Below are 23,223 nucleotides of genomic sequence, written 5' to 3'. Positions count from 1 at the left end.
GTGAACCACACAGTTTTTCTTCCGCTGTTGATCTTTTAATTTAAGGAGGACTGTGAGATGCTGTCCATAGTGAAAACAACCCATTACCAGCACAACTTGCCAGCACACACTGCAGAAGAAGCAGCAGAGAAGAGATCAAGGAATGCAGGTTGTTAACACAGAGCTGAAACTGGAACCAAATTTCAAGTTTTGAAACTGGTGCTCTCTGGAATTCTTGCAGGGATAAACAAAAAGCTCTTCAGCAGACAAAAGCTAGCATTAAATACTGGGTTGAGTCTGAAATGCCAAATCCTGTACACACGCCAAGAAACACAATCCAGAGGAACACAGATGCAATGGAAGGACTAAGTTATCTTCAGCTGTGATTAATCACACCTAATTAAGACCTAGCCTTGTTTTAGTTCTGGAGGCTGGATAAGGTGGCTATGTCTAACAGCAGATACCATACAGACTCCAAAGTAAATGTGCATAATGCCAAAATGCCAAATGCAACCCTTAGTAAAATGTGATGGATCCTGAGTAAGGTATTAGTAATGCATTTGAAAACCCTGCACTGCAAAATATGATTGTTAAAAAAATCACTCTTCTATTACTATGTGTGCTCTTTGTTATTTATTAACTAGCACATAACCTCTGCACGAGGTCTAATAATTATCAATAAGAAGCATACATCTCTGCTTTGACATACATGATAAGAACAGAACGCAGAGATTGAACTGAAATTTCTGTTTCAGAAAGAGTAGTCTAAATAAGCTATAATACCTAAAAAAAAGGGGCAGATTTACCCGAAAAGTGTAACTTTATAGCTAAGCTCATTTTGCAGGCAAACATTCATTAAAACCGTATGCTACAGGACATCTTACCGATCCTTAACATTTTGGTGGGCTGAATTTCGTGCAGTAAACTTACATCTGGAAGACAAGTATGACACGGCATTATTTTTTACAAAGTTTGTGAAAATCACAGATGCACTACTCAGTGACTCACAATTCAGCCAATCGCCTTTCAGTTGTCCTGAACTCCGCCAAGTAGCCAATGAGACTCGAGGTGGGCGGGCCAGTGACACGTGGTCCATTATTGTACCGGAAACATATCGACGAAGCATGGAATGTAAGTGACATCACTTATTAATTACGCCGATTTATTCACTCGAATTACAGTTTCATGCATTTGGAAAGTGAAAATGGAGCGTGTAGTTATTTAAACGTCTGACCGTTCAGAGACAGCTGGCTTGGCTCCTACCCTGTCTAATAAAAAGCTGCAAGTGTTCAAAGAAATTTGACTGTATTACCGATTTTCTCTCGCGATGTCGGTCCTCAATTCGTCAGTTGCAGCGCTGTTATTGTTGTCTAAACAGTGCCGGGATCCTGAAATCTCAGTCTTATATCTTCTATTACTATGGGTGCTCTCTGTTAGTTTATTTTTACAATTTAGAGAACACACAAACAGTGAGCTCAACACAAGATGATGTACCTGAAGGCTGTGCTTAACCATTTTGCTGTTCGTAATTTATGTATTTTTATTTCCGGACACGACCTATTTGAAAAACCCGTTCTCCCTGGTTAGATATGAAGGCACTGAACAATTTATAATTGTTTTTTTTATTTATACTACCGCTTTTTATTGTAGAATGTATTTTTCCTAGGGAATTCCTACGAATAATTGTTTGATCACCATAAATCGCTGCGCTGTGCTCAACTGATACTAACCCTTGTGAATAAAACAGTGGGATTATTTCTGGTTTATGTCGCGTTTGATCATACTTCTTTGAATTCATGAAGATGAGCGTCGACTGGAAACGGATAACACGACATACTTCAAACTAAAGTTGTGTATAGTGGCAACGCCATGTGGCTCATTGTAGTAATTATGTACGAGAGTCCCCAGTTCTGGTCCTGGAGGGTTGAAGTGTTTACCTGCCTCAGCTTATTACTGGTTGTAACTGGACTAACTGGACCGGTTAGTTCCCTGCTGGAAAGTAACAGTAACTCAGTAATTCTGAGTTACAGATGCAACATTTCAACTGTGGAACCTAGTCATTTTATCCTAATTAAGTGGTAGAGGGCCTCTCTCCTAGTAAATATATTTTCAACGCAAGTTATCGCCAGATTTATAAGTCTATACAAGTGCCTGGGTCTCCCACCATGCAAACTGATCCCACCTGCCTCAGCATTTGTGCAGGTCTGCAAGGTTCCTGGCTGGAGGTCAGGCGTCTTGGCACTCTTAAAGACAGTAGCCTGGGGCTGGCTAAGACCTGAAACTGCTATGCATGGGGAGCTGGCTCTCTGCATCCTGGCCAACATGTTTATGACCGCTTTTAAACAGTTGCCGCAGACGCAGAATATGAGTTAAAAGTTGAATTATCTCTCAAAGGGCTCAATTAATTAATTGTGTTAAACAGGCATCTATTATGCACTTCTGATCAGGGGGGAAGATGGGCATCCAAATCAAGGAGGAGACCCCTGACCTGGAGCTCAGCTGGGTGAAGCAGGAGGAGATCGAGGCAGATTCCAGGCAGGAGACCCCTGACCCGGGGAGCCCCTGGATAAAAGAAGAGCCCTCTGAGCATGGAACTCACAGCACTGCCGAGACTGTGGGGGAGCTGGGACACATCTGCATTGTGGGAGAGGTCCCTGAGCTGAAAGAGGAAGGCACTAAAGAAGAGAAGGCTTGGGATCTGTGTCCCGATGAGCCAGAGGAGAAACAGCACAGCCTGGAGCTCAGCACTGGGCTTCAGCCTCTTCATGTAGCTGAAGAACTCCACCAAGGTGCATAATTGCAACATTTCTTTATGAGCTTTTTAAGACACATGCAGATGGTTAATATTGGAGCTCCTATCTAAAATCCTTAAAGTAACTAAAAACAAGTATATAACCTGTAATGACTGTAACTGATTAAAGACAGGCTGTGCACAGCGTTTATTTCAAGGCAGGTTAAACATATAGAAGCCTCTTTTTTACAGTAGAGCATTTCTCAGGCTTACGATTGTGTTTTGGGAAACACCTACTGTACTTATTTTCAGTTATAACCTCCAAATGTAAGATCCTATTGTAACCCATAGAAGGGCCAGCAGGTGGCAGTGTGCACTCACAGGACTGTATTCACTTCCTTTCCGTTCATGTTCCGACAGTGACTGCAGTGTCCTGCTCTCGTCCACTGCAGGCTCACGGAGAGATGGCTCCAGGGCTCTGTCTGAAGCCCTCCACCCCGACGCCAAGCCAGGGATGAAAACGGAGCAGCAGGACGGAGCAGGGATCTTGCCGGCTGTCCAGCAGTGCACGAAGTGTGGGCAGAGCTTTTCCCCCGGGGACACTGCTGCCTCCAGACCCTTGTTCCTGACTGGAGACCCCCCATACCGCTGCCCAGAGTGCGGGGACTCCTTTATCCAGCTGGGCAACTTCAAATCTCACCAGCGCGTGCACACCAACGAGAGCCAGCTGCGCTGCCCGGCCTGCAAGCGCTTGGCCAGGGACTTGGGCAGCGTGGAGATCTGCCAGAGCGTGCCGGTGAGGGAGACGCCCTACAGCTGCGGCCAGTGCGAGGCCAGCTTCAGCACCACGGTGGCGCTGAAGTACCACCAGAGGGAGCACACCGGGGAGCGCCTGTTCCACTGCCTGGTCTGCGGCAAGAGTTTCAGCCGGGCGCAGCACCTGCGCAACCACCGCAGGATCCACTCGGGAGAGACACCCTACCGCTGCGGCGACTGCGGCAAGAGCTTCAACCAGTCAGGGGCGCTGAAGAGGCACCAGCGCATCCACACGGGTGAGATGCCCTACCATTGCAACGAGTGCGGCCGCAGGTTCATCCATGGCGGTGCCCTCAACATGCACCACCGCCGAGCCCACGCCGGCAAGACCCCCTACCGCTGCGCGCATTGCGGAGACGGGTTCACCTATGCCTACCAGCTGAAGGGACATTTGTGCGACGGCCCCCAGTGCTCGCGATAGTGACAGGCCTGCCGCAGGCAGCACTGCCACACGAAGCTTGGCAATCAGGTGTAACTCCCTCCCCTTGACGGGCAGAGAACAGCAGGGTGAGCCACCCCAGGCATTCCAACCCGCAGGTGCTGCGTTCGTCCACACAGACAGACCAGGTGAGAAATGACATGCTGTGTGTCGGCTTCAACACTATGATCTGCAGCTCTTGCAACCCTGGGACACTTCAGGCTGAAGCATACTGCCCTTCATACACGTGAGAAAAAACAGCCAGGTAAAATCTGAACTGAGGAATTATGAGATCTTTTTATAAGACATGGATGCTTCATTGTTAGGAAAGATGGAAAGAGAAGAACTTACAGCTGACCTGTGTGAGGCTGTATTCCGTGATGTTGTGTTAGAAAAGGGGGTTCGCTGGAGTCGGCACAGCACAGAAGGTGGCCTGCCTGACTGGCACATACACCCCAGTAGGAGAGAAGGTCTGGGGTCTCTCTCTGAGGTGACACTCCTCCACCTGCCCAAACTACATGACAGCGGTACAGCACCTCTGCAGCACACTCAACTTCAGGTTCGGGGAGACACTCCCCTGTCACAAGTCCCCTCTGTGTGTCCTGGTACATTTGTGCTGGGTCTCCCTTTCCTCACCAGCCAGGAAAGAGACCCTAACTGTTATGTGGCAGGGGAGGTTGTTCAGTTATATCATCAGCAGCAGAGCTTTATATTTGTGAGATGAGCTCTTGGAAAAACGTCTCTGGTACTTTATGAATGTTACTACTTAAAGTAATAGTAATCCCAACTAAAAAAAAAAAACAACCTACTCAGAGTGTTCATGCCTTCAGCTACAATGACAGAACATATTACAAACTTCCTGAACTTTCTTAGTAGGAAGTAGACTAAGTGCTGTATTGGTTGATGAGCCCAGGAGCCCAGGAGTCTTCTAATTGAATAATAGCTTACTGTTTATTGTGAGTAGGACACCCTCTTTTTATAACTGCACTATCTCCATCTGTCTAACTTCTCCTCCACCACTCCAGAAGGTGGTGCTGCATTTTCAAGCTTGTCTGGACCCTAGAGAAGAGATGAAAGGAGACGTCAATCGGGTATCATCTAGTCCAGGTCTCTCAAACGCAGATCCTGGAGGGCCTTGCATCCTCTGGCTACTGGTACTACCTAAGTAGTCAATTAAACAATTAACCTAATTATTTTCTACATTAGGCCTACATATAATTTTCTTAAAGTCTTTTACAGTTGATTAAACAAGACATTCTTTTCATTTCAGGTGTATTAACATAAATCACCTCATGATCAGGTTAGGAGTATCACCATCATGCAGCTAACTAAATAGCTAGAACAACCATGTAACTGAGAAACTGGGTGGAACAGAAAACAGAAGACACCGGGACTCCAAGACCCCTGCTGTAAACAAATGAAAATTTGTTTTCAATATTAATAAAATATTAGAAAAGCTGCATTTTATTAACTGCATTTCATGCAGCACGCCGTTTACTATACCTCTGCACCAGACATTCCATCTTTCAGCCTTTTTAATGGGGCTTCCTAGGCCCCTATGGGTAAGTAACAGCAGTAGTACAAGCGCAGTGGTGTTGTGTTCACAGGGGGTTCACTGGAGTCAGTATACAGTAGCACAGCCCCCATCCTCCTGACCCCAGGGGGTGCAACACAGAGGTGAAGCCACACTGTGTGTCCAGTGTTCCGGTTGTCACAGCAACATCCCTGCTCCCAAGGCCAGGGGTTGGGAATGCTGGAAAGTCAGGAGAATCTCCGGAGAATCCTGACTTGTGGAAGAATGGAGATATTGAAGGAAGCACCGTGGGAAAGTAGCTAGAGGAGAAGGCCTTGTGGTATAGTTGCTCAGGGAACTCATAGTACTTGTTTTAAAGTTAACTGACCCAGTAAAACAGACCTTAGTGCAGGGGTCTCTGGTAGCGGTCCTGGAAGGCTGAAGAGCTGGAAGAAGCTGTTTGATTTGTCCCATTATGCCAATAATGAGTTGATAAAATGTATTAAGCGCAGAGATGGACTGAAAATCTGTAGACACACTGCATGTGTCTATAACAGATCTATTTGCTGCTTTAGAGTTCTTTTCAGTCCTTGGTTTAAAACAAAATTTGTTAATTTTAACTATCTGTACCTATGCCTATACCCTAGGTACCATGAAATACCCTGTCAACTTCAGGATACTGTACTTCATGCAGTCACTCCACTGCAATTTTCCTCACGGGATCAATAAAGTATCAATCCACAACTTGCTAATAAAGAATTTGCTCCCTTATTTCAGACTAAACAGCTCTTAAGCTTTATAGCTGAGAAATTGCTGCTGATCAGACACCTCGTGAAGTGAGTCAGTGTTTTTCATTCTGCTTCAGTCTAGCTTGTTATATTTATATGAATGAAGGCAGTTCTGAAACTCATTTTACTAGCACAGGTATCTTCCCAATTACAATATCTCAGATATTTAAAAGCTGAGCATAAATTTAAGTAAAGGATTCAAATAGAAAATTGCAAATTAGAATTTGGGTTGAGAAAATAGGAGAAGAGTGATTCCCAGCACCATGGTTGATAAGCACCGCACTGGGGGGGGGTATATTTTTAAAATCAAGGCCTGAGTGCAGAAACAATTGTCAACAAGCAGGCTGATCAGTACCTGACACCAATTAACACTGGCAATTAAAAGCAGGGAACACAAACCAGTAGACACAGGACCAAGACTGAAGTGTTTCTCAGCATGAGTTTTCATTAAGGCTCTAATTAAAAAAGTTCACATTGAGTTTAAATGTCAGTGCTGCTTGTTAGTGTCATAGCATGGCTAAGCACCAGGCATAAATCCCAGTAAGTAGGTGTGTGTGCTGTCCTAAACTAGTCCTTACGTAGTCCTGCAGACATGAATCAACAATCTTACCAATCAGATGTGCCCTCTGCAAATGTAGTGATCTACGAAAAGTGTCAGCACAGATGTTGTTTCTGTTGAGTTACTTGCTTGAACAGACATGCCTTGACAGGGGAAGTGTCTGGAGTTCTCTTCAACATACACTCTGCTTTGCCACGTTCATTCTGGGCTGGTGACAGTTCTGAAACATGATGCACATTTCAGCGAACAGCCGTGCGTGACTCAGTGGTTCATCCTGCACAAGTTCCCAAGCCTTCTGTGCCTCCCTGGTGGCTTCTGTGAATTGGAAAAGCAGTAAATGGCACCAGCGAATTAATTTGCACGCTCACGTCTTTGTAAGACAGTTTTGGCTTTCAGTGCCACCCACTGCCCCCAAGAGAAATTGATTACACCGAGAAGGAACAGCACAGGGAGTAAACAAAGCAAATACACTCCTATTTTATTTTCTTGAAAGACAAACAATGTCAAGAATTTTGTTCAGTACATTCAAGAGACTGTGAGAACAAAGACAGGCAAAACAATCCAAGAGCTTCACCTTCAAAAAAAGCCACATTTTCTTTGAGTGTCTAATTTCGAACAAAAAAAAAAACTTTCTTTTAAAACTCCCATTTGTTTTTAAACTGGTAATTGCATAGGGTGGTGTGGAAACTGGAGAGAGACCCACGTCCTCTTCTGCACCTTTGACAGCAGAACAAACTTCACATTAACCAACGTTTCATTTTCCGCCCCAATTCAGTCCTTAGGAAGGGAAACGTTGACAGAAACTGGGATACACTTTCAGAATAAATTAGCATGATCTGTTAATATATTGATGTGTTTTTAATGGGATTTCACCAAAAGCACAACATTGTTTAAAGACCAGAGAATGTGGCTTGAAATTGTAGATATTTTCATTGCTTTAGGCTTGATAAAAGCATGTTAAAAAGTTCCCTAAGAATAAGAACACTTAATGTATTGGTAGACAATATTGTGCATTCTTAAACTGGGGATCAGGTTATTCACTCATTAAAAAGACTTGTAAAATTCCATGCTCCTATTCAAAGTTCCTTGGGCTACAGAAATTCCTGTTAAAGAGCTGCAAACCCTAGACAATATCTGCCTCACTCCTCATCAAAGTTGTGAGCGCTTGATGAGCACCATGGTGTAAGCAGTGTAAGGTATGATGTAGCGCATATAGTGTGATGCAGCTGTGGTAAAATACATGGAAGTATGAAAAAGCCAGATGCAAACCAGGGATCTTCACTGCACTGAACCCCCGAGACTCCAGGGTCAGTGGGACCTCTTGCTGTAGCTATACTGCTACAATCAGGATGATGCATACTGGAAAGCCATTTGTTCCCGCTGAGAGTCTCAGTGACCTGAACCCTTTCCTGGAAGCACAGGGCTCAAGGCGGGACTACAGCCTGGACAGTATACCAGGTCTATCACAGGGTCATGCATGCACACACCTTGAGGCTCCATCTGCATCAACTAACCTATTAACCAAGCTCCACACAGAAAGCATCCCAGTCCGGAATCTAAGTGTTCTGAGGCAGCAGTGCTATCCACTATACCCCTGCACCACTTACAATAAGGGAGAGTGAAAGGTAAATGGAGCAGATGCCATAGGTTGCTCTATGCATCTAGAAATGAAGAGGTTTATCATTTTACAGGCAGACATACGTTCTGTTTAATGAACAATGAGTAACTTTCTGTTTGCTTAAGAATGACAATCTACCATCCCTCATGATTGCTGAGCATCTGCATTGGGTGGCAAGTTGAATATGATTCTGCTCTCCCAAAACATGAACGATTTATGAACTGATTCTGCATCACATACTGAACAACAGCCTGCTGGAAGATTTAGAATGATATTTTGGCAACTGAACTTGATCTCAAAATTAACAGCATGATTTTGATTATCTGTAGCAAAATACGTTAGAAAAGAAATATAAACCTGTATAAAATGCAGAAATGGCAGGAAGATCTCTCTCATTAAAGAAGAGCTATGTCCACAACACACATGAAATCCACTGCTCTCCAAGTGCATTCTTGAAAACCTGCTCATGGGTTTTTGGGGTATGAAGTACGAATGCGACTTCACTTTTCACTGGATGGGCCCATCATGTAGCATGATGAAACAGCACTGCACTATTATGAGTGATTTATAAACCAATCTGTTATGTAAATTCAGGTTAAAGACACTGGTTGCTGATCTTGGCTGACCGGGTACTTTGTCATGGATCCCTGTTTCTAGACTCGGGTGGGGAGCACATTCATATACCCTGATCCCCAACAGCTCGTATGTAAACAAGGGGCACCCTTCTCTTGGGCATCCACCAAGTGTGCCAAGTGGAGTATAAAATAATCCCCTTTACAATGACAAGCACCTCATTAGCACCCCCTCCCCCCAATTGACCATGAAGGACAAAGATGTTACTGAGCCATGAGGGTGCTACTGAGCTGTTACTGAGCGGACCCTTGCATTCCCACGTTAAGTGGCTTTGAAATGAGTTGGTTTTTGGGCTGGCAATAACACTGATGATTCTGCAAACCATCTCACTACCTGATGATGCAACAATGAAGAGTCTCTGCACTGACCTCTCTAGAGTGGGCACTGGCAATCTCTGAAGCATGCCGGCACAAGCACAAGCGATCTCCGAAGGATGAGCACAGGTGATGTCTCTAGGGTGGACACAGGCGATTTCTGAAGCATGGGCACAAGCGGTGTCTCCAGGGCGAGCACAGGCGATCTCTTTAGGATGGGCACGGGCAATCTTATAAGGGCAGGCCCAGGCAATGTCTGAAGCATGGGCATAGGTGATCTCTAACGTGGGCACAGACAATCTCTCTAGGGTGAGCACAGAGCAGAGAGAAGGTGTCAGATTGCCTCACTGCATACCCTAAAATCATATAATATGTCATAGTCTGTCAATGCAATTCAGTAATTTGATAGCACTTAAATAAGTTAAACAGAAACAATACCTGTAAGGGAAGCAAAAAACAAAGGACCTTCTATTCACAGGGCTAAATTACAAGTTACTTAATATTCATCTCTAAGAATGCCTTAAAATGTACCCTGATGATGTCTGGAGTTTTTGAACAGCTTTGCCACTAAATCCTACAACCAGACCTACAAACTCTAGCCCCTGCATCAAGGCTGCCAGAGACAATTGGGAATGAGATACTGTAGAAGGTGGAACCCACAGAAAGTGCAATGCAGGCTTCGAACAGCTTCTATTCATATGAATGATAAAATAGCCCAAATGGGTTTTTTGGAATACTAAACTCTTAACTTTGAATATCTCTTCTGAATAATTTCCTTCTGAATTTATAGCTAGGGAAGGAATTTGACAAATTACAAAAAGCACAAGCAGCCACCATGGGAGATTTCCCAACACTATTCCCACTTCGGCCATTGGAAGGACCACCCAGCACTCCTCAGCACGCTCTGTACTTCAGCAAGCGTCAGTCTAGAGACTTTGTTGCTTTGTTGCTTGTACAGAGGGTCCAGTGGTACCGGGCTGGACAGGAATCTTGAACACACCTCTACCCATTAGATTTCACTTAACAGTGGAGAAATCTCGTAATTGCAAAAGGAAATTAATTGCCTTTCCATGGGCTACATCATTTCTGTATGCACACTATTTTCGCAGACAGCCCCCGAAAATGGCTATTTAACCTTATTAACCTTATGCAGCAAAAGTGCAATCCTCACAAATGCATGCAACAGCAAATTAAATGCAACTTTAAGAAAACTTGTGCATATTTTCAAATGCTTGTATATAGAAATTGTTACTTAAATCTCTGAATCTTGATTGGTTAAAAGCATTCAGCTTGATAAACTTCAGGCTATGTACCACAGATACTTGGTAACTAACTCATTAATTAGACCTTTTGATATGCAAAGAGCAGTTCTAACCTATAATACAGATACCCAGAAGTCACGTTGCCCATTTATTAATGAGCAGTAGGAAGTCAAACAAAAACCCTGAAGACTGCAAATGAAGGAATTAATCCATGGGGATGTATTCTGGCAAATAATGAGTTTTTTTTTTTACAGATTTCTTCCATGTTCATTGATTCCTGATTGTTGAAAACATGTTTTGAGTGACTTACTACCAGGTATTCCTTCCAAACATAATTAGCCCCAATCCACAAGCTGGCCCTGGGCCTTTGCCCTGCTGTCAGAGAGCCCTACACACGAAAGAGCAATGTAGCGCCCTTACTTGATTTGTCAAAGCTGCAGAGGAGTAGGAGGGGAACACTACGCAAACCAGCTAAGGGTTTTCAAAGGAAATGGCTTAGGGATACTGTAGTATGATAAAAGGATGCATTCAATGTGACAAAGTCCCTCGTGGAATTGTACAACACTGAATGCAGTACTGAGTTCCACATGGAGCATCTATATGACACTGCAGTACCTTCCGCGCAGCACTTTTGCTTTCACGCACAGCACAGTCTTCTGTTTTTTTCTAGGCGGCACCTTTACCTGCAGGCCTGAGCTTCACTCTCTCAGCTAACTATTGCTGCAGATGTCTGGGGAAGAAACTGGCACAGGACTGGCCATACAAACGAAGAGAGCACCTAGCCTCCTGTCACTAAGCGCTGTCCAGTTTGGCTCTTGGGAGAAACCTGAGAGATCAGCTTCCAAACCTTGGGAACAGATAGGCTGATAAAGCTGAACACACTGCCATCTGGTATCTACACCCACCAAAGACAGACTTGCTCCTGATGGGTTTTTAGCGACGTTAAAAGACACTCTGAAATACCTGACAGCAATGGCTACAGTAAAGAAGTCCTGCACTCAACCCAATCAAGATCAAGGCAAGGGGCCCCTCCTAGTTTCCATTCTCTTTCTGCAGCGGACCGAGGATAAGCTCCAGCTGATCCAGAGCCAACCTCAACTGCACAGCAAGAGCAGAGCTTTGTTCAGTCCATGCCTTTTCGCCTTCTTGCTAAAGTACGAAATGCTCCAATGATTTGTTCTGAACACTCTCACCTCACTTTCCTAGAGATTAACGTTGGCTTCAGAAATGTATAATTGATATTTTAAATGGAAAGTTATCATTCAAAAAGGCCTGGAACTGAGTCATGGCAACAGTTTTATCTCAGCTAAACACCTAAACCATTAATCATTTATGTTACACAGCCATTTATATTGTGTGTGTGTATGTGGAGGGGTGACCTTTGAAACAAATAAAAAGCTAAAATCTTATTCACAGGAATACGTGAGATCTGAGAATCATAAATTAAAATGTATAAAAGCTATCTTTACTGGCAGTTTTTCATCCAGAAAGCTTTGTTAACCAGCTTGAAAAGCTTAAAAGCTTCCAGCAACTCCCCGACTAATTCACAATTGGTGCAGTCCCCACTTCGGGAAGCTTCCACAATGCTGGAGTGAAAAGGAATACTGCGGGATTAACTACCAGCCAAAAACTGGACATTATAAAGTGCCTTAAAAGAGGAGATAATCGCAACGTGATGATGAAGGAATTTAACACTGGCTCATCGCAGATAAACAACATTAAGGGCCAGAAAACAGATTTTCCAAAGTTTGTGGTCGATGTTCTCAAAGAGAGAAAGTGATTTAAAAAAGTCAGATTTTGCATAAAACAACACAGATAGAAGTTTTGTATGAATCTTTTTCACTGAATTTTTCAGTTAAACAGCACAGCCCAGAGAAGTGAAAGTGAGAAATCATGTGTAGTCATTAGTGTAGGGTATAGTTATCACATTACAACACTCCTGATTTAAATGTCTAATATGTCACTGGTGAGCATAGAACAATATTTTAAAGCACTTTTAATTTTTTTTCAGAGATTAAATATAGACTTATTTCAAATCTACAGTTTATTCTTGAACATTCTGCAGTAATATTTTTATTTACCAGCGTCTCTGCTTCACCAACATACTCTGTTCCCCAAGGATGCTGGATGACAAAGCTCCCCCTCTTTAAATAGAAAATTCCCAGTTACAACCAAATTTGTTCTACCATCACCCAGTTTAAAACGGGTTTGTTCCAAATTTCAAAGGGAAAGCAGGATGAGCGAATGACATTAACCAAAGGACTGCAGGACTGTGGATGCGTTTCTGGACTCATCTGTCTGTTCCCCTGTCACTCCTGGTCAGTCATTCTTCACCTCTCTGGCAGGCACCAGAAACAGCACAGAATGCATGACTAACCACAGACCTCTGAATCCTCCCCTCCCCATTCCGAAACCACATCAGACGGGAAGACAGCAGCTTCCTGACATCTCACAGCACACAGAATACAGGACTCAAGAGATGGTGGCCACGATGTTCTGTCTCATACCCTGTTTCTATTTACAGAGAGACCCCCACTGATAGTGCCACCCCCCCGGTCTCAGAGTGCTGGCTGGCACCATAATGAGATCACAAACTTGGGGTTGCTCCAATGTAAAGATTGGGGTGAAGTGAAGAAGCAGGAAGGGACAGCCTTCCTAAACTGCCAGAACTGTGCAGCTGAGAACTGCGCAGTAAAATAAAATATAATGTGCTATAATTTTTGTAATTAAAATAAAAAAAAAGTTCTCTGGTCTTATCGTGAATGAAAACTACACCTCAGAGAAACATGAGCCAGTGTGGACAGTGACAGACAAAAAACCACATAAAAACTCAATGTGGCAATAAGGCATGAGGAAGCGTTCAGGACCACCATCATGAGAGTCAAGGCAGGTACATACAGTACAGAGCACACAGCACACAGTCCCGCATGTGACCAGGAGTCCCATCAGAGTGTCTGGAAGAGTACAGGACAGGACAGAGACGGGTAAGAGGAGCCACTGGATGGCTCTGGCCTGTCAGGGCCTGTGAGACAGATTCTAAAAACAAGGCAACACTTCAAATACACAGCTGCTGTACCTCTGCGTCTGTTGTTCCCACGTTGCCTCTGCTTCTTTGTCTTTCAAAAAATATCTTTAAAACTTTTTGAATGCAATTATCGTGGTTTAAAAAAAAACTCGCATCACATTCTAGTTTCCAGTTTTCCGCTGGAACGGGGCTGCTCCCCACCAGGCAGCGAGGGAGCCCCGGTGCTCCTGTGTCGTCGGCCAGGAGAGAGAGCCGCCTCGCGGTGCAGCGACACCAGTGCAGGGTCCCCCAGCGGGTTTTTTTTGGCACTTTTTAAAAATCTGAAGTTACGATTCATGATGCTTTTTTTTTTCCCCAAAAAAAGCTGCAGTTTGAAAAGGCTCTTGTCTTGGGGACTAGGCCCAGTGCCCCGCGAGGAAAATCGAAACAACATTCCTAAAAACGATAACGCTAATTTAAAACTTTTCAGCAAAAATAATTTAGAAAGAAAACAATGGGAAAAAAAAGGAAAAGACCCCTGGAGTGAAAACTGCATAGTAGGGTGACTGTCCGCTAAGGACCCTGCTGGGCTGGGTGTCTGGGGCCTGGCTATTGCCTGGCAGGCTGTTGGGAGAGCCAAAAGGAAGCTCACTCCCGGGTGGGTGTGGGTGTGGGGTGGGGGGGCCGCCTGGCCAGGCTCCTGACCTCTCTTCTCCAGGGCAGGAGGGGACTGGTCCGCTAGTGCCCTGCAACCCAGCAATCCCCAGACAACTGCGTGAGCGGCTGGCGGGCAGCAGGGCGGCGCCTACTCAGGTTCACTGCTGTTGGTGGCCTTCTCCCACTCCAGGCTCTCCTCGCTGTGGACGGGGGAGGCGCCGCTGGCCCCGGGGGGCCGGGCTCTCAGGCCTTGGAAGCGCCGGCACTCCGGGCAGACGCGGATGTGGGTGCAGCCCCGTGCCACCAAGGCCGCCTCCTGCGCCAGTCTGTGTGCCAGAGGCTCCGGGGCCCCGCTGCCCCCGCACAGCTTGCCGTTGCTAAGGCCGGCGGCGCCACGGGCCCTTCGCTCTTCGGGGGGCAGGGGCCGCGCCCGCGGGACGCCCCCGCCGCGCCGGCGACGCAGCTGCAGGCTGTCCCGGCACAGCACGATCCCGCGCAGCTCCTGGAACATCTCCTCGCACATGGACAACTACGAGGAAGAGAGGGGCAGAGAGAGAGAGAGAGGCCGGGAGACGTCGTACACCAGCGCAAGGGCTTGGTCACCCATATTCAGCAGCCTACCCGCTTACTCCCAGAATAAGGTGCAGAAGTGCAGATCCAGATGCACAGGATTCCCCTGTAGGATGTGCAGAACGTGTTCGATGAGCACCTGATGAAATTCATGCAAACAATGGGGAGGCCGTGCAAACTCCGCGCAGAATGTGGCCAGAATCAAACCCAGCATCACTGTGTGCGCAGCAGCACTAACCAGCACGCCATGTATTTAATACCTGCTGCTTAGTCTGAATCGATGCATGACCTGTCCTTTAAGCATCCCCTGAATGAAACAGACTAAGAATAAAATGTTATTTTTGTGATGGGAAAACCAATCATAAAAAAATAAAATAAATGTTAAATCTGGGCTAAAAACGGAGTTTATTTAACTAAAGTTCGGGAGGGATGACAACGACCACGCTCAATCATTCCCAGCCATCGGTGATTAGCAATCAGTCCCTTCGTCCTTCAATCTAGCCCCGGGTTCCCCCTCCACTGCTGCTGCGCCACCTAACTCTAACAAGTGGGTTGAGCCAAATATTCCCTCTAAGTGTTGATAAGTGCCGTCACTGTGATGGCAATCGGGAGTATTCATCTCGGCAAGGAAAGTGCAATCCAATATACAGTGAGAGAGTTGGGCAGTTCAATGGATTTAAAAATCAGATTTGGTCTATAATCAGTGAATTGTTAACAAAATAATAAAGCGCCCTGGTGGTTGTGTTTTGATGAAAGGGACAGTGTTTGGTATTCATCAATGATCCATGGTAAAAAAAAAACAGCAAAAAGATATAAAGAAAACATTCCCAAAGTATTCAGCATGTCATATCAATATGCTGAATTGCATGGGACAGTGTTAAGTGACTTGCAGGAGCTTCAGTTTTCCAGCTGAAAAGATTCATATTTCCTCAGCTTTATCAGGCAGGAGGCAGTCAAAAGAATAGAGAAGACTCCGGAGGACTTGAATTAATGATGGTGAACAAGGAAAGTAACGGTAATCAGGTAATGAACTGAGATTTAACTGGCTGTCACTCGATATTTAAAAGTTAAAATGAATGAACATGTGAATTCAAGCATTATGTGGACTTGGACCTCTGACATTTCTTCTCTGTCTGGTTAACTTTAGTGTCACATTAAATGAAATGGAATTCTTCTACTGTAGCTGCAGCACATTAGATTACTCTTTTTTAAATAAAGCCATCACAATCTGGTTCTCTAATATTTACAGACTGCATTATGTGCTAATAGTTCTACCACCTCTATAAATACACAAGAAACTGTTATGTTACAGAATGATGTCAACTGACTGAGTGTATACCTAGAATCTTGGAAGAATTGTTAGGAACAGATATTGAAAAAAATAGTGGGAATTCATCAACGTTTTCCAAAGGCCGCAAGAAGAACAGGATCACCTGGAAGGTGTTGGCCATATCGCCTATACTTCACTATCACAACAGTAAAAGACAGCAGACACTTAGTGCTGAGGAACAGGCATTGGTTAGTACCACACTGACAAGTGAAAATAATTAATGAAATACATGGAGTTACTACTGTAGAGCATTCTCCACTTCTTAGGGTGGTAGTATTATTACATTTTCAACCTGCCTGTACTGAGTGGAGTACCTTGTCTCCAAGTGTATCCAGTATAAATGGGATTTAAACTCACAACCTTCCATTTACAAGCACAGGGCCCTGACTGTGCCTCCGCACTGCTCTCATGGAACTAACCTCTAGTTCGTTTGCAGCTTTAGATCACCATACTGCAGGCTCAGTTCATATTTCTGACTTAACTTGCTCACTTCCCTTCTCCAAAAATCTCCTATCTCTGTGCTGGTGTCTTCTTCACAGCCTGCCCTGTATCTCCACTGGCCTCCAGAGAGGGCGTGCTCTGCTCACGAGTGGGAGAGGCTCCCGAGGCAGACGCAGGTCAGGGCGCCTCCTCTCACCTCTGTTCCAGGCGTCTGCCGCAGCATCCAGATGAACTCCAGCACGGCCATGAAGATCGCCACCAGCAGCCCACACACCAGCACCACGAAGATGCCGCCGATGTTCTCCATGCCCAGGCCTGCGGACAGCACACAGACACATTACTTCAGCCACCCTGGCTCAGCAACATTAACTAATTAACATTAGTCCATCCCTCCTCACAGCTCACAAGATCTGTTTTCCTGGGTCTGCTTAACACACTTTCATGTGGTCTCTAGCAGTCTGAAACATGCTTTGCCAGAGATCTCCATCCTTTAAACCTTAACAATGACTTCCTTCTGATTTGCTACAGTTCTAATCATGGTATAACACATTTTTGTGAGGTATGAAATGTGTTACTGACTTTGTAGTGAGGTTTACCACAGACCAGGTGGCTTTGCAAACACCTCCTTGATGGTGGACTGCTGCACACTGAAGTCCATCCAGGCCCTGATAACCACCACAGTCACTGTTCCCAGTTCCAATCTCACTTATGGCTGTGAACTTTGGGTGAAGACTAAAAGGATGTGGTGGATGGCACATGGAAGAATTACTCCCTAACTCTAGCCTGGCAAAAGCAGACTGTATAAACCTGTAATGTTATTTTATCTTTGTTTTCTTCTCCTATCGTACCTTGCGCACACAGATGCCACACAGGTATTTTCAGGACATGGGTTCAGAGATGGTTTGAACTGCTCTAATAGTGTTCTGTCTAGGAGAGAAATTGAGTTTTGTACTGTTATGCAAGGTTAGACGGAAAGGTTAGCACTGCTCTTTTAGGGCCCACAGCAGAAATTCTTATTGGTGTAGAAATGTCAAGCTCTGTGTGAGTAACACCAATACCTTCAAGCTGAAATCTGCTATTTGTGTGCGTGTGTGACATCTAAAAATCCAAATGTAACCTGAGCATCTCTATATTAAAAATAACAGAAGAATGAAATGAAAACATGTGGCAAAGGAACAAGTTAAGGTTTATTTCATGCTGGAAAAAAACAGTTTGCCTGTGAAGCCTTCTTCAGGTGTCAGCCTTCTACTGGCTGACTCCACAATGAAAATGTTGTTTCTTTTTTTCCTCTTTTCAGCATGGAATAAACCTTTACTAGTTCCTTTACAGCCTACGCATGCTGACGCAGCTACCTACTTGAAAACATGTTGGTTTGTCGTATAAAAAATGATTTCTGCCAAAACAATTTCAGGCCTCAGATTTTGGGTATCAAGCACACAAAACTGTACAGTTATTTTCATCTGGTGGTTCATCACTGAGGGCAAGAGGGCACTGATAAAATAACAGGCTGCAGGAGACACACACAGAGAGCTGCCCTTCTCGTTATCAGCACTGGAGTCCAGCACATGCCCTGCCCTGCTGCTTCCCCCAGGAGAGGTCTGCAATGTAGTTACCAGGGGGCAGAAAACTCCAGCAGTTCTCTGGAGCACAAACCAATTACAAATTGTTGAATTGCATGAAAACTGTGAAAATCACCCTGCTTTGAAGGCAAGCAGCTCCAGAAACACATCTGCTGTGCTACACGGTGCAGATTAGCAGGAACCACAAAAGAACCTCTGACAGTGCTCCAGACGGTGAGAATAATGCACCATACTGACAGGGTAGCATTATCACTTAGCAGCTTATTTTGTATACCACTATTTTTAGTAATAACTTGTAATATTTTCTCTTGAAAATGCAGGAGCATTTTTAATGAAGAAACAGTGTCAATATCACACCATCCACATGGGCAGCTTGTGCGAATCTCGTAATGAAGTGTCACACTGTGGCAACCAACAGGCCTTTGGTAATGCCCGCTGGATAAAACTTCTGAGCTACCAGCCCCATGCTTGACAGAACAGCTTTGTCAGTGACAGGATAAATAAAACCCTCTTTCTTGCAGACCCCTTGTCTCAGGTCCCTGCAGAATTTCATTAAAGAGAGAGGTTTCGCATGCCCTGCCCGTTCATCCATGGTGTGGAGTGAGGAAGGTGGCATGCTGGTACCTTTGGCTCTGTGGTCCTCCTCTTTGGGGCACTTGCCCCCTTCCCACCACTTCCTCTTCAGGATCTCCAGACGGTTCTCCTCCTGCAGTTTGAGGATGGCCAGGTCAAACTCGTCCCGGTACACGGAGCCTGGGTGAGGGAGAGAGGGGGAGATGGGCATTTGTACAGGGTGTCGCATGTCTTTCTGACCTGTGTCAGTGTAATAAAAAATATCAGCATACACTGCATTTTATCTCACAAGCAGTAAAACATGGACAGAGTATAGTCTGTTAAAAATAGCTGCCCTATTACAGATAGGAAACTATTACAGATAGTAATAACTCACAACCTTCCAGTCGTAGGAAACAGAATTACAGAATAGATGGTGAGAAGTTTTTTCCTCTGTTGCAGCTTCCCCAAAGAGGAATTTATTACTCTGCACAGCTCACTGCTACCTGGAACGTACTCATCACAAGCAACTTTTCCCTCTTTCTCACAGCCAAAGAAGGCTCCACAGCTGAAACATTGCGTTTCTTTTCTTCCCTTTTTTAAGCATGGAATATATCTTCACTTGTTCCTTGCCTACGCTGACACAGCTACCTACTTGAACCACATTACAAGCAGGCGTCTCCTTGATTTTTTTCTTGACACTGCAGTTGAGCAGCGGAAAGTAGAGATATTTGGCTCCCACTAGAGGACCATCACATATATCTGTCTGTGATGATGCACAGTCCCGCTGGCATGTGGGCAGATACAGGAGGGGCTTATGTATGGTGTGTACAGCCCTTTGTCTTATGAGGACTATCTTTCAGATTATGATTTAGCGCCAGCCTTCCGTACCCAGTGGCATGCCGATGCCATAGCCCTTGGTGTCAAGCAGCCCCCCAATCTGGGTGAGGTTGCAGTTGCGCTGGCGGTAGTACTCGTTCATAGTGCTCTCCAGCAGGTAGGCGTAGTTGGAGTTGAGCACACGGGCGATGCCCTCTTCTGTGCTCTTCACAAACACGCTGGGCTGCTTGGAGTGCATGAAGTTCCACATCCGCTGGTATGTCTGGTAGCGCGAGTTCTGTGGACAGGCAGGAAGGGTGAGAGAGGGGGTTGTGGGAGGTGAGGAGGAAACTCCTTTGTGGGCAAAGTACATATTAAAAAAAAACTAGTGACTGAAAACTCTGCAGAGAATAAGTGAAAGGAAGCGTGTAAGGCCATCACGAGACAGATCAGACTGAGAATGGAATGGACCACAGAGCTCTTAATAACCATGGGTTTTGTTGCACAGGAACAAAGTTTGAACTAGCAACATCTGGGACTTATGGACACTGTGCAAAAAGCCTGAGAATAACTGGTATGCTTATATATTTATTAGTGTATATTATGTATATAATTATTTATTTATGATTATATATATAATCCTACTCCATTGGGCCCCTGAGCAAGGCCCTTAAGCCCAACTGCTCCAGGGGCGCTGTACGATGGCTGACCCTGCACTCTGACTCCAAGCTTCTCTCCCTGTCTGTGTGTCTGTGTCTCATGGAGCGCAAGATGAGGTATGCAAAAAGATGAATTCCTAATGCAAGAAATTGTATAGGGCTAATAAAGTTATGTTATGTTAAATGGCTGACCCCAAGCAAGTGTGTCTCATGGAGACATGCTGGGGTATGCTGAGGATAAGTGCTGATGTCATGCAGCAAGACACCTTGTAGGGTCTGCTCAAGGAGGGTTACCTGGAAGAAGGTCATGGTGGAGCCCCCCTGCATGGTTCCATACTCGATGGCTGTCTGGTCAGCCAGGTCATCCACAGACTCGATGGGCACCTCCATCCTCTGGACAGTGAGGAAGGCTGCCAGGTTGGCAGTGTAGGAGGAGATGATGATCAGGGTGAAGGCCCACCTGGAACAGAGGAACATTGACTCTGCAACAGCACATTTCAGCACATATAAAGAGGATTCTTTCAGGGAAACATTTCTGTACGATTCCTGACCATGTTACCATGTATTCCTGAGCATTTCACCATGTTATAGTACATTAAGGTTCATATTACTACTCTCCAAAAGTTGAAAATCAAACAAAAAACCTTACATTTAACTGATTTAACCCTCCACCTCAAGTCTTAAGCTGTCCTAGCAGTTAGGGACCCCAGACAGAGCAGTCCAGGTGTGTGTCTCACCAGACTCCACTGACACAGCGTGTGGAGAGGGCCCGAGGTGCGATGGTGGAGCCCTGTTGCATGAATCCACCCACTGGGAACCAGAAGCTGTTCCCCAGTGAGTACTGGTTGATCAGCAGGTTACAGCGTCCCTTAAGGCAGGGGTGTGGATTGTACCACTCGTACGGGGTCAGTCTGCAGAGAGAAAAAGATGGAGTGGGGTTTGGCATGTAATAGATTGACAAAAATAGACTCTTAGACTTTAGAAGAAAAATAGACTTTTAACAGGGGTGTTATTTTAAAATGAAAAACAAACCAGAAAATTTCCCAAAGGGTCAAAGGGAAGCTGTAGTGTATAGAAAGAATTGGAAAACTTTTGCAATTTGTCTGTTCTGCGGGTCAGACCCAACACTGATGTGTATACTGAGTTCTGTAAAAGCCGAATTGTCTCCTGTTCCCCTGCTTAAGAATTTCAATATTGATACAATTCATTCATATATTTTAAAAATCAAAGTGCAGCAGCTGGGTGGCTGGGTGATTATCACCCATACCTTACAGGGTCTTGGGTACTTGGTTTGGTTTCCTCCCACATGTCAAAGGCATGCAGCCTGGGTTAGCTGGTATCTCCAAGCTGTCCATGTGTTTGCATGTCCTGTGCTGGATGGGCATTCCATCCAAGGTGTAGCTCTGTCTTGTGCCTTGTGCTTCCAGGATGGGCTTAGGGTTACTCTTGCTGTGACCCTTATCAAGAGTAAGTGGCTTCTGATAAACAATGGACATCTGGAGCATTATGTTCTATTTTGTACAGTCTGCTGTCCATTCACTATGTACATTACTTTTCTAATTACTTACTATTATTATTGGTAATTATAATGATTAGCGATTATTATTGACTTGCTTTGTCAGTCAGATGCAATTCACATGCTTGATATTCACAGTTATTTGGTTTACACGGTGCTTTGTGAAATGTGCTGTTTTATGTGCTTTGATGAAAGCAATTAAATAATAACATTTTAAAATCAGGGTGGGGGGAGGGCTCCTGCTCTCCTCAAATCACCACCCTCTTATTTCATCTAAGTGGTGTTACTGCTGCCATGGGACAGAAAAAGACATGCAGCTACAAATCCTGACCAGATGCTGCCTGGCTGCCAAAATAAAACGGTTTAAATCAGCTAACAGAAAAAATGATGTTGTAGGTTGTATTGCATCTGTAGTTTTGCTGCACAGCACTCCCACCAATTTGTAAAGCAAATAACAGCTAAACTGACCGAGGCCCAGACCCAGCTGGACTTAGGACTGAAAGCGTGCCTGAGCTGACTTCAGCCTACTCATGGAAACTGGATGGGGTGAAGACACTACTGCACTTGATCACCTCTTGTTCAGCCCTGCAGTCCGTCTGATACCACTGCAATCCAGGGCTTGGAGGCTGAATAGGAACTGGTGGGAAACTAGTACATTTCAAAACTGGAAACCAGCACTCATGAAACAGCTCAACGCTGAAGACATTTGAAAGCAGATTGCCTAAGGCTACCATGGGGGAGCGAACAGATGAACTCATTTTAATATCACCGCACACACAAGAAATATTTCCTTCCCATGTTCACATTCTCTTCCCAACCACAATACTCCACGTGTGCCACCAGATGGTGATATGGGATCACACAGCACTTACCTGGCCACCAGAAACAGCACACAGCTGACAGCCAGGTAAGCCAGCAGCATGAAGAGCCACACTCCAGGGGAGAAGGGGTCCAGAAAGGAGAAGTATCCTGGCCTGCGGCCCTGTGACACACAGACACACACATCACTGAGAAACTTTGACCCTGCATGAAAGGCAGCATTTTACACAGGGGATTATATAATGCATGGCATGAACTGCCTTTCTACACTGTAGAGGCTGCCACACTAGCATTTCAGAAGTTCAGCTTGGTGCTCTCACGCTGCTCTCATGATGCCATAAAAGAAAAGGTGTGCATTATCCTGTCTTAGAATGGGGTGACTGTGTGGTTGGCTGCTGTGTGAGTGGACCATGCGCTCTCCACATGTGCTGCCCTCTCTCCATTAATGGTAAAGTCCCTGTGCGGATGTCTCATGGTTTCAATCAGGTGTGCCATACCTCTGTGAACTTCTCTATACACCATGACTTCACTGTGTGAAGTTATCATTCTCTACCCTGCTTTTACTGCAGCTACCATTTATAATACATCTTGCTGCATCAGACATTTCTAATGGATTGCGTTCACCCTGGAACTGCGATTCCTTTA

The 23,223-nt window shown here is 45.0% G+C and overlaps 2 protein-coding genes across 8 annotated transcripts in view; one reads left to right on the top strand and one right to left on the bottom strand.

The window, feature by feature from the left end:
• The first annotated feature begins 1,004 nt into the window (after positions 1–1,004).
• On the top strand, positions 1,005–6,201 carry LOC102684097 (zinc finger protein 214-like). 4 transcript variants are annotated; one of them, XR_011183050.1, is made up of 4 exons: positions 1,005–1,110; positions 2,427–2,768; positions 3,163–4,093; positions 5,215–6,201. XR_011183050.1 is itself a non-coding variant. In XM_006642206.3 (3 exons), exons 1-3 carry the CDS (start codon positions 1,104–1,106, stop codon positions 3,945–3,947), a joined length of 1,134 nt encoding a protein of 377 aa, XP_006642269.3. In that variant the 5' UTR covers positions 1,005–1,103; the 3' UTR covers positions 3,948–6,201. The 4 variants fall into 4 exon arrangements, 2 of the variants coding, with proteins under 2 accessions (XP_006642269.3, XP_069038543.1); XR_011183049.1 differs by having other exon boundaries at positions 3,163–5,098; XM_006642206.3 differs by having other exon boundaries at positions 3,163–6,201.
• A 6,456-nt stretch (positions 6,202–12,657) lies between these two features.
• The window catches only part of grik4 (glutamate receptor, ionotropic, kainate 4), a 312,974-nt gene continuing 302,408 nt past the window's right edge, over positions 12,658–23,223 (bottom strand). For all 4 annotated transcript variants that reach the window (XM_069182439.1, XM_069182438.1, XM_069182440.1 and 1 more), the window contains 7 exons: positions 22,632–22,741; positions 20,981–21,154; positions 20,538–20,703; positions 19,657–19,882; positions 18,838–18,966; positions 16,830–16,948; positions 12,658–14,821 (listed from right to left, as the gene is read on the bottom strand). In XM_069182439.1, coding sequence (XP_069038540.1) covers positions 14,441–14,821; positions 16,830–16,948; positions 18,838–18,966; positions 19,657–19,882; positions 20,538–20,703; positions 20,981–21,154; positions 22,632–22,741 — 1,305 coding nt within the window. In that variant the 3' untranslated portion in view covers positions 12,658–14,440. The remainder of the gene's footprint in view (positions 14,822–16,829; positions 16,949–18,837; positions 18,967–19,656; positions 19,883–20,537; positions 20,704–20,980; positions 21,155–22,631; positions 22,742–23,223) is intronic.

The sequence above is a fragment of the Lepisosteus oculatus genome, chromosome 23 (assembly GCF_040954835.1).
Source record: "Lepisosteus oculatus isolate fLepOcu1 chromosome 23, fLepOcu1.hap2, whole genome shotgun sequence".
NCBI lineage: Eukaryota > Metazoa > Chordata > Actinopteri > Semionotiformes > Lepisosteidae > Lepisosteus > Lepisosteus oculatus.
The sequence above is the reverse complement of the archived record's forward strand: the minus strand, read 5'-3'. Positions and strand labels throughout refer to the sequence as shown.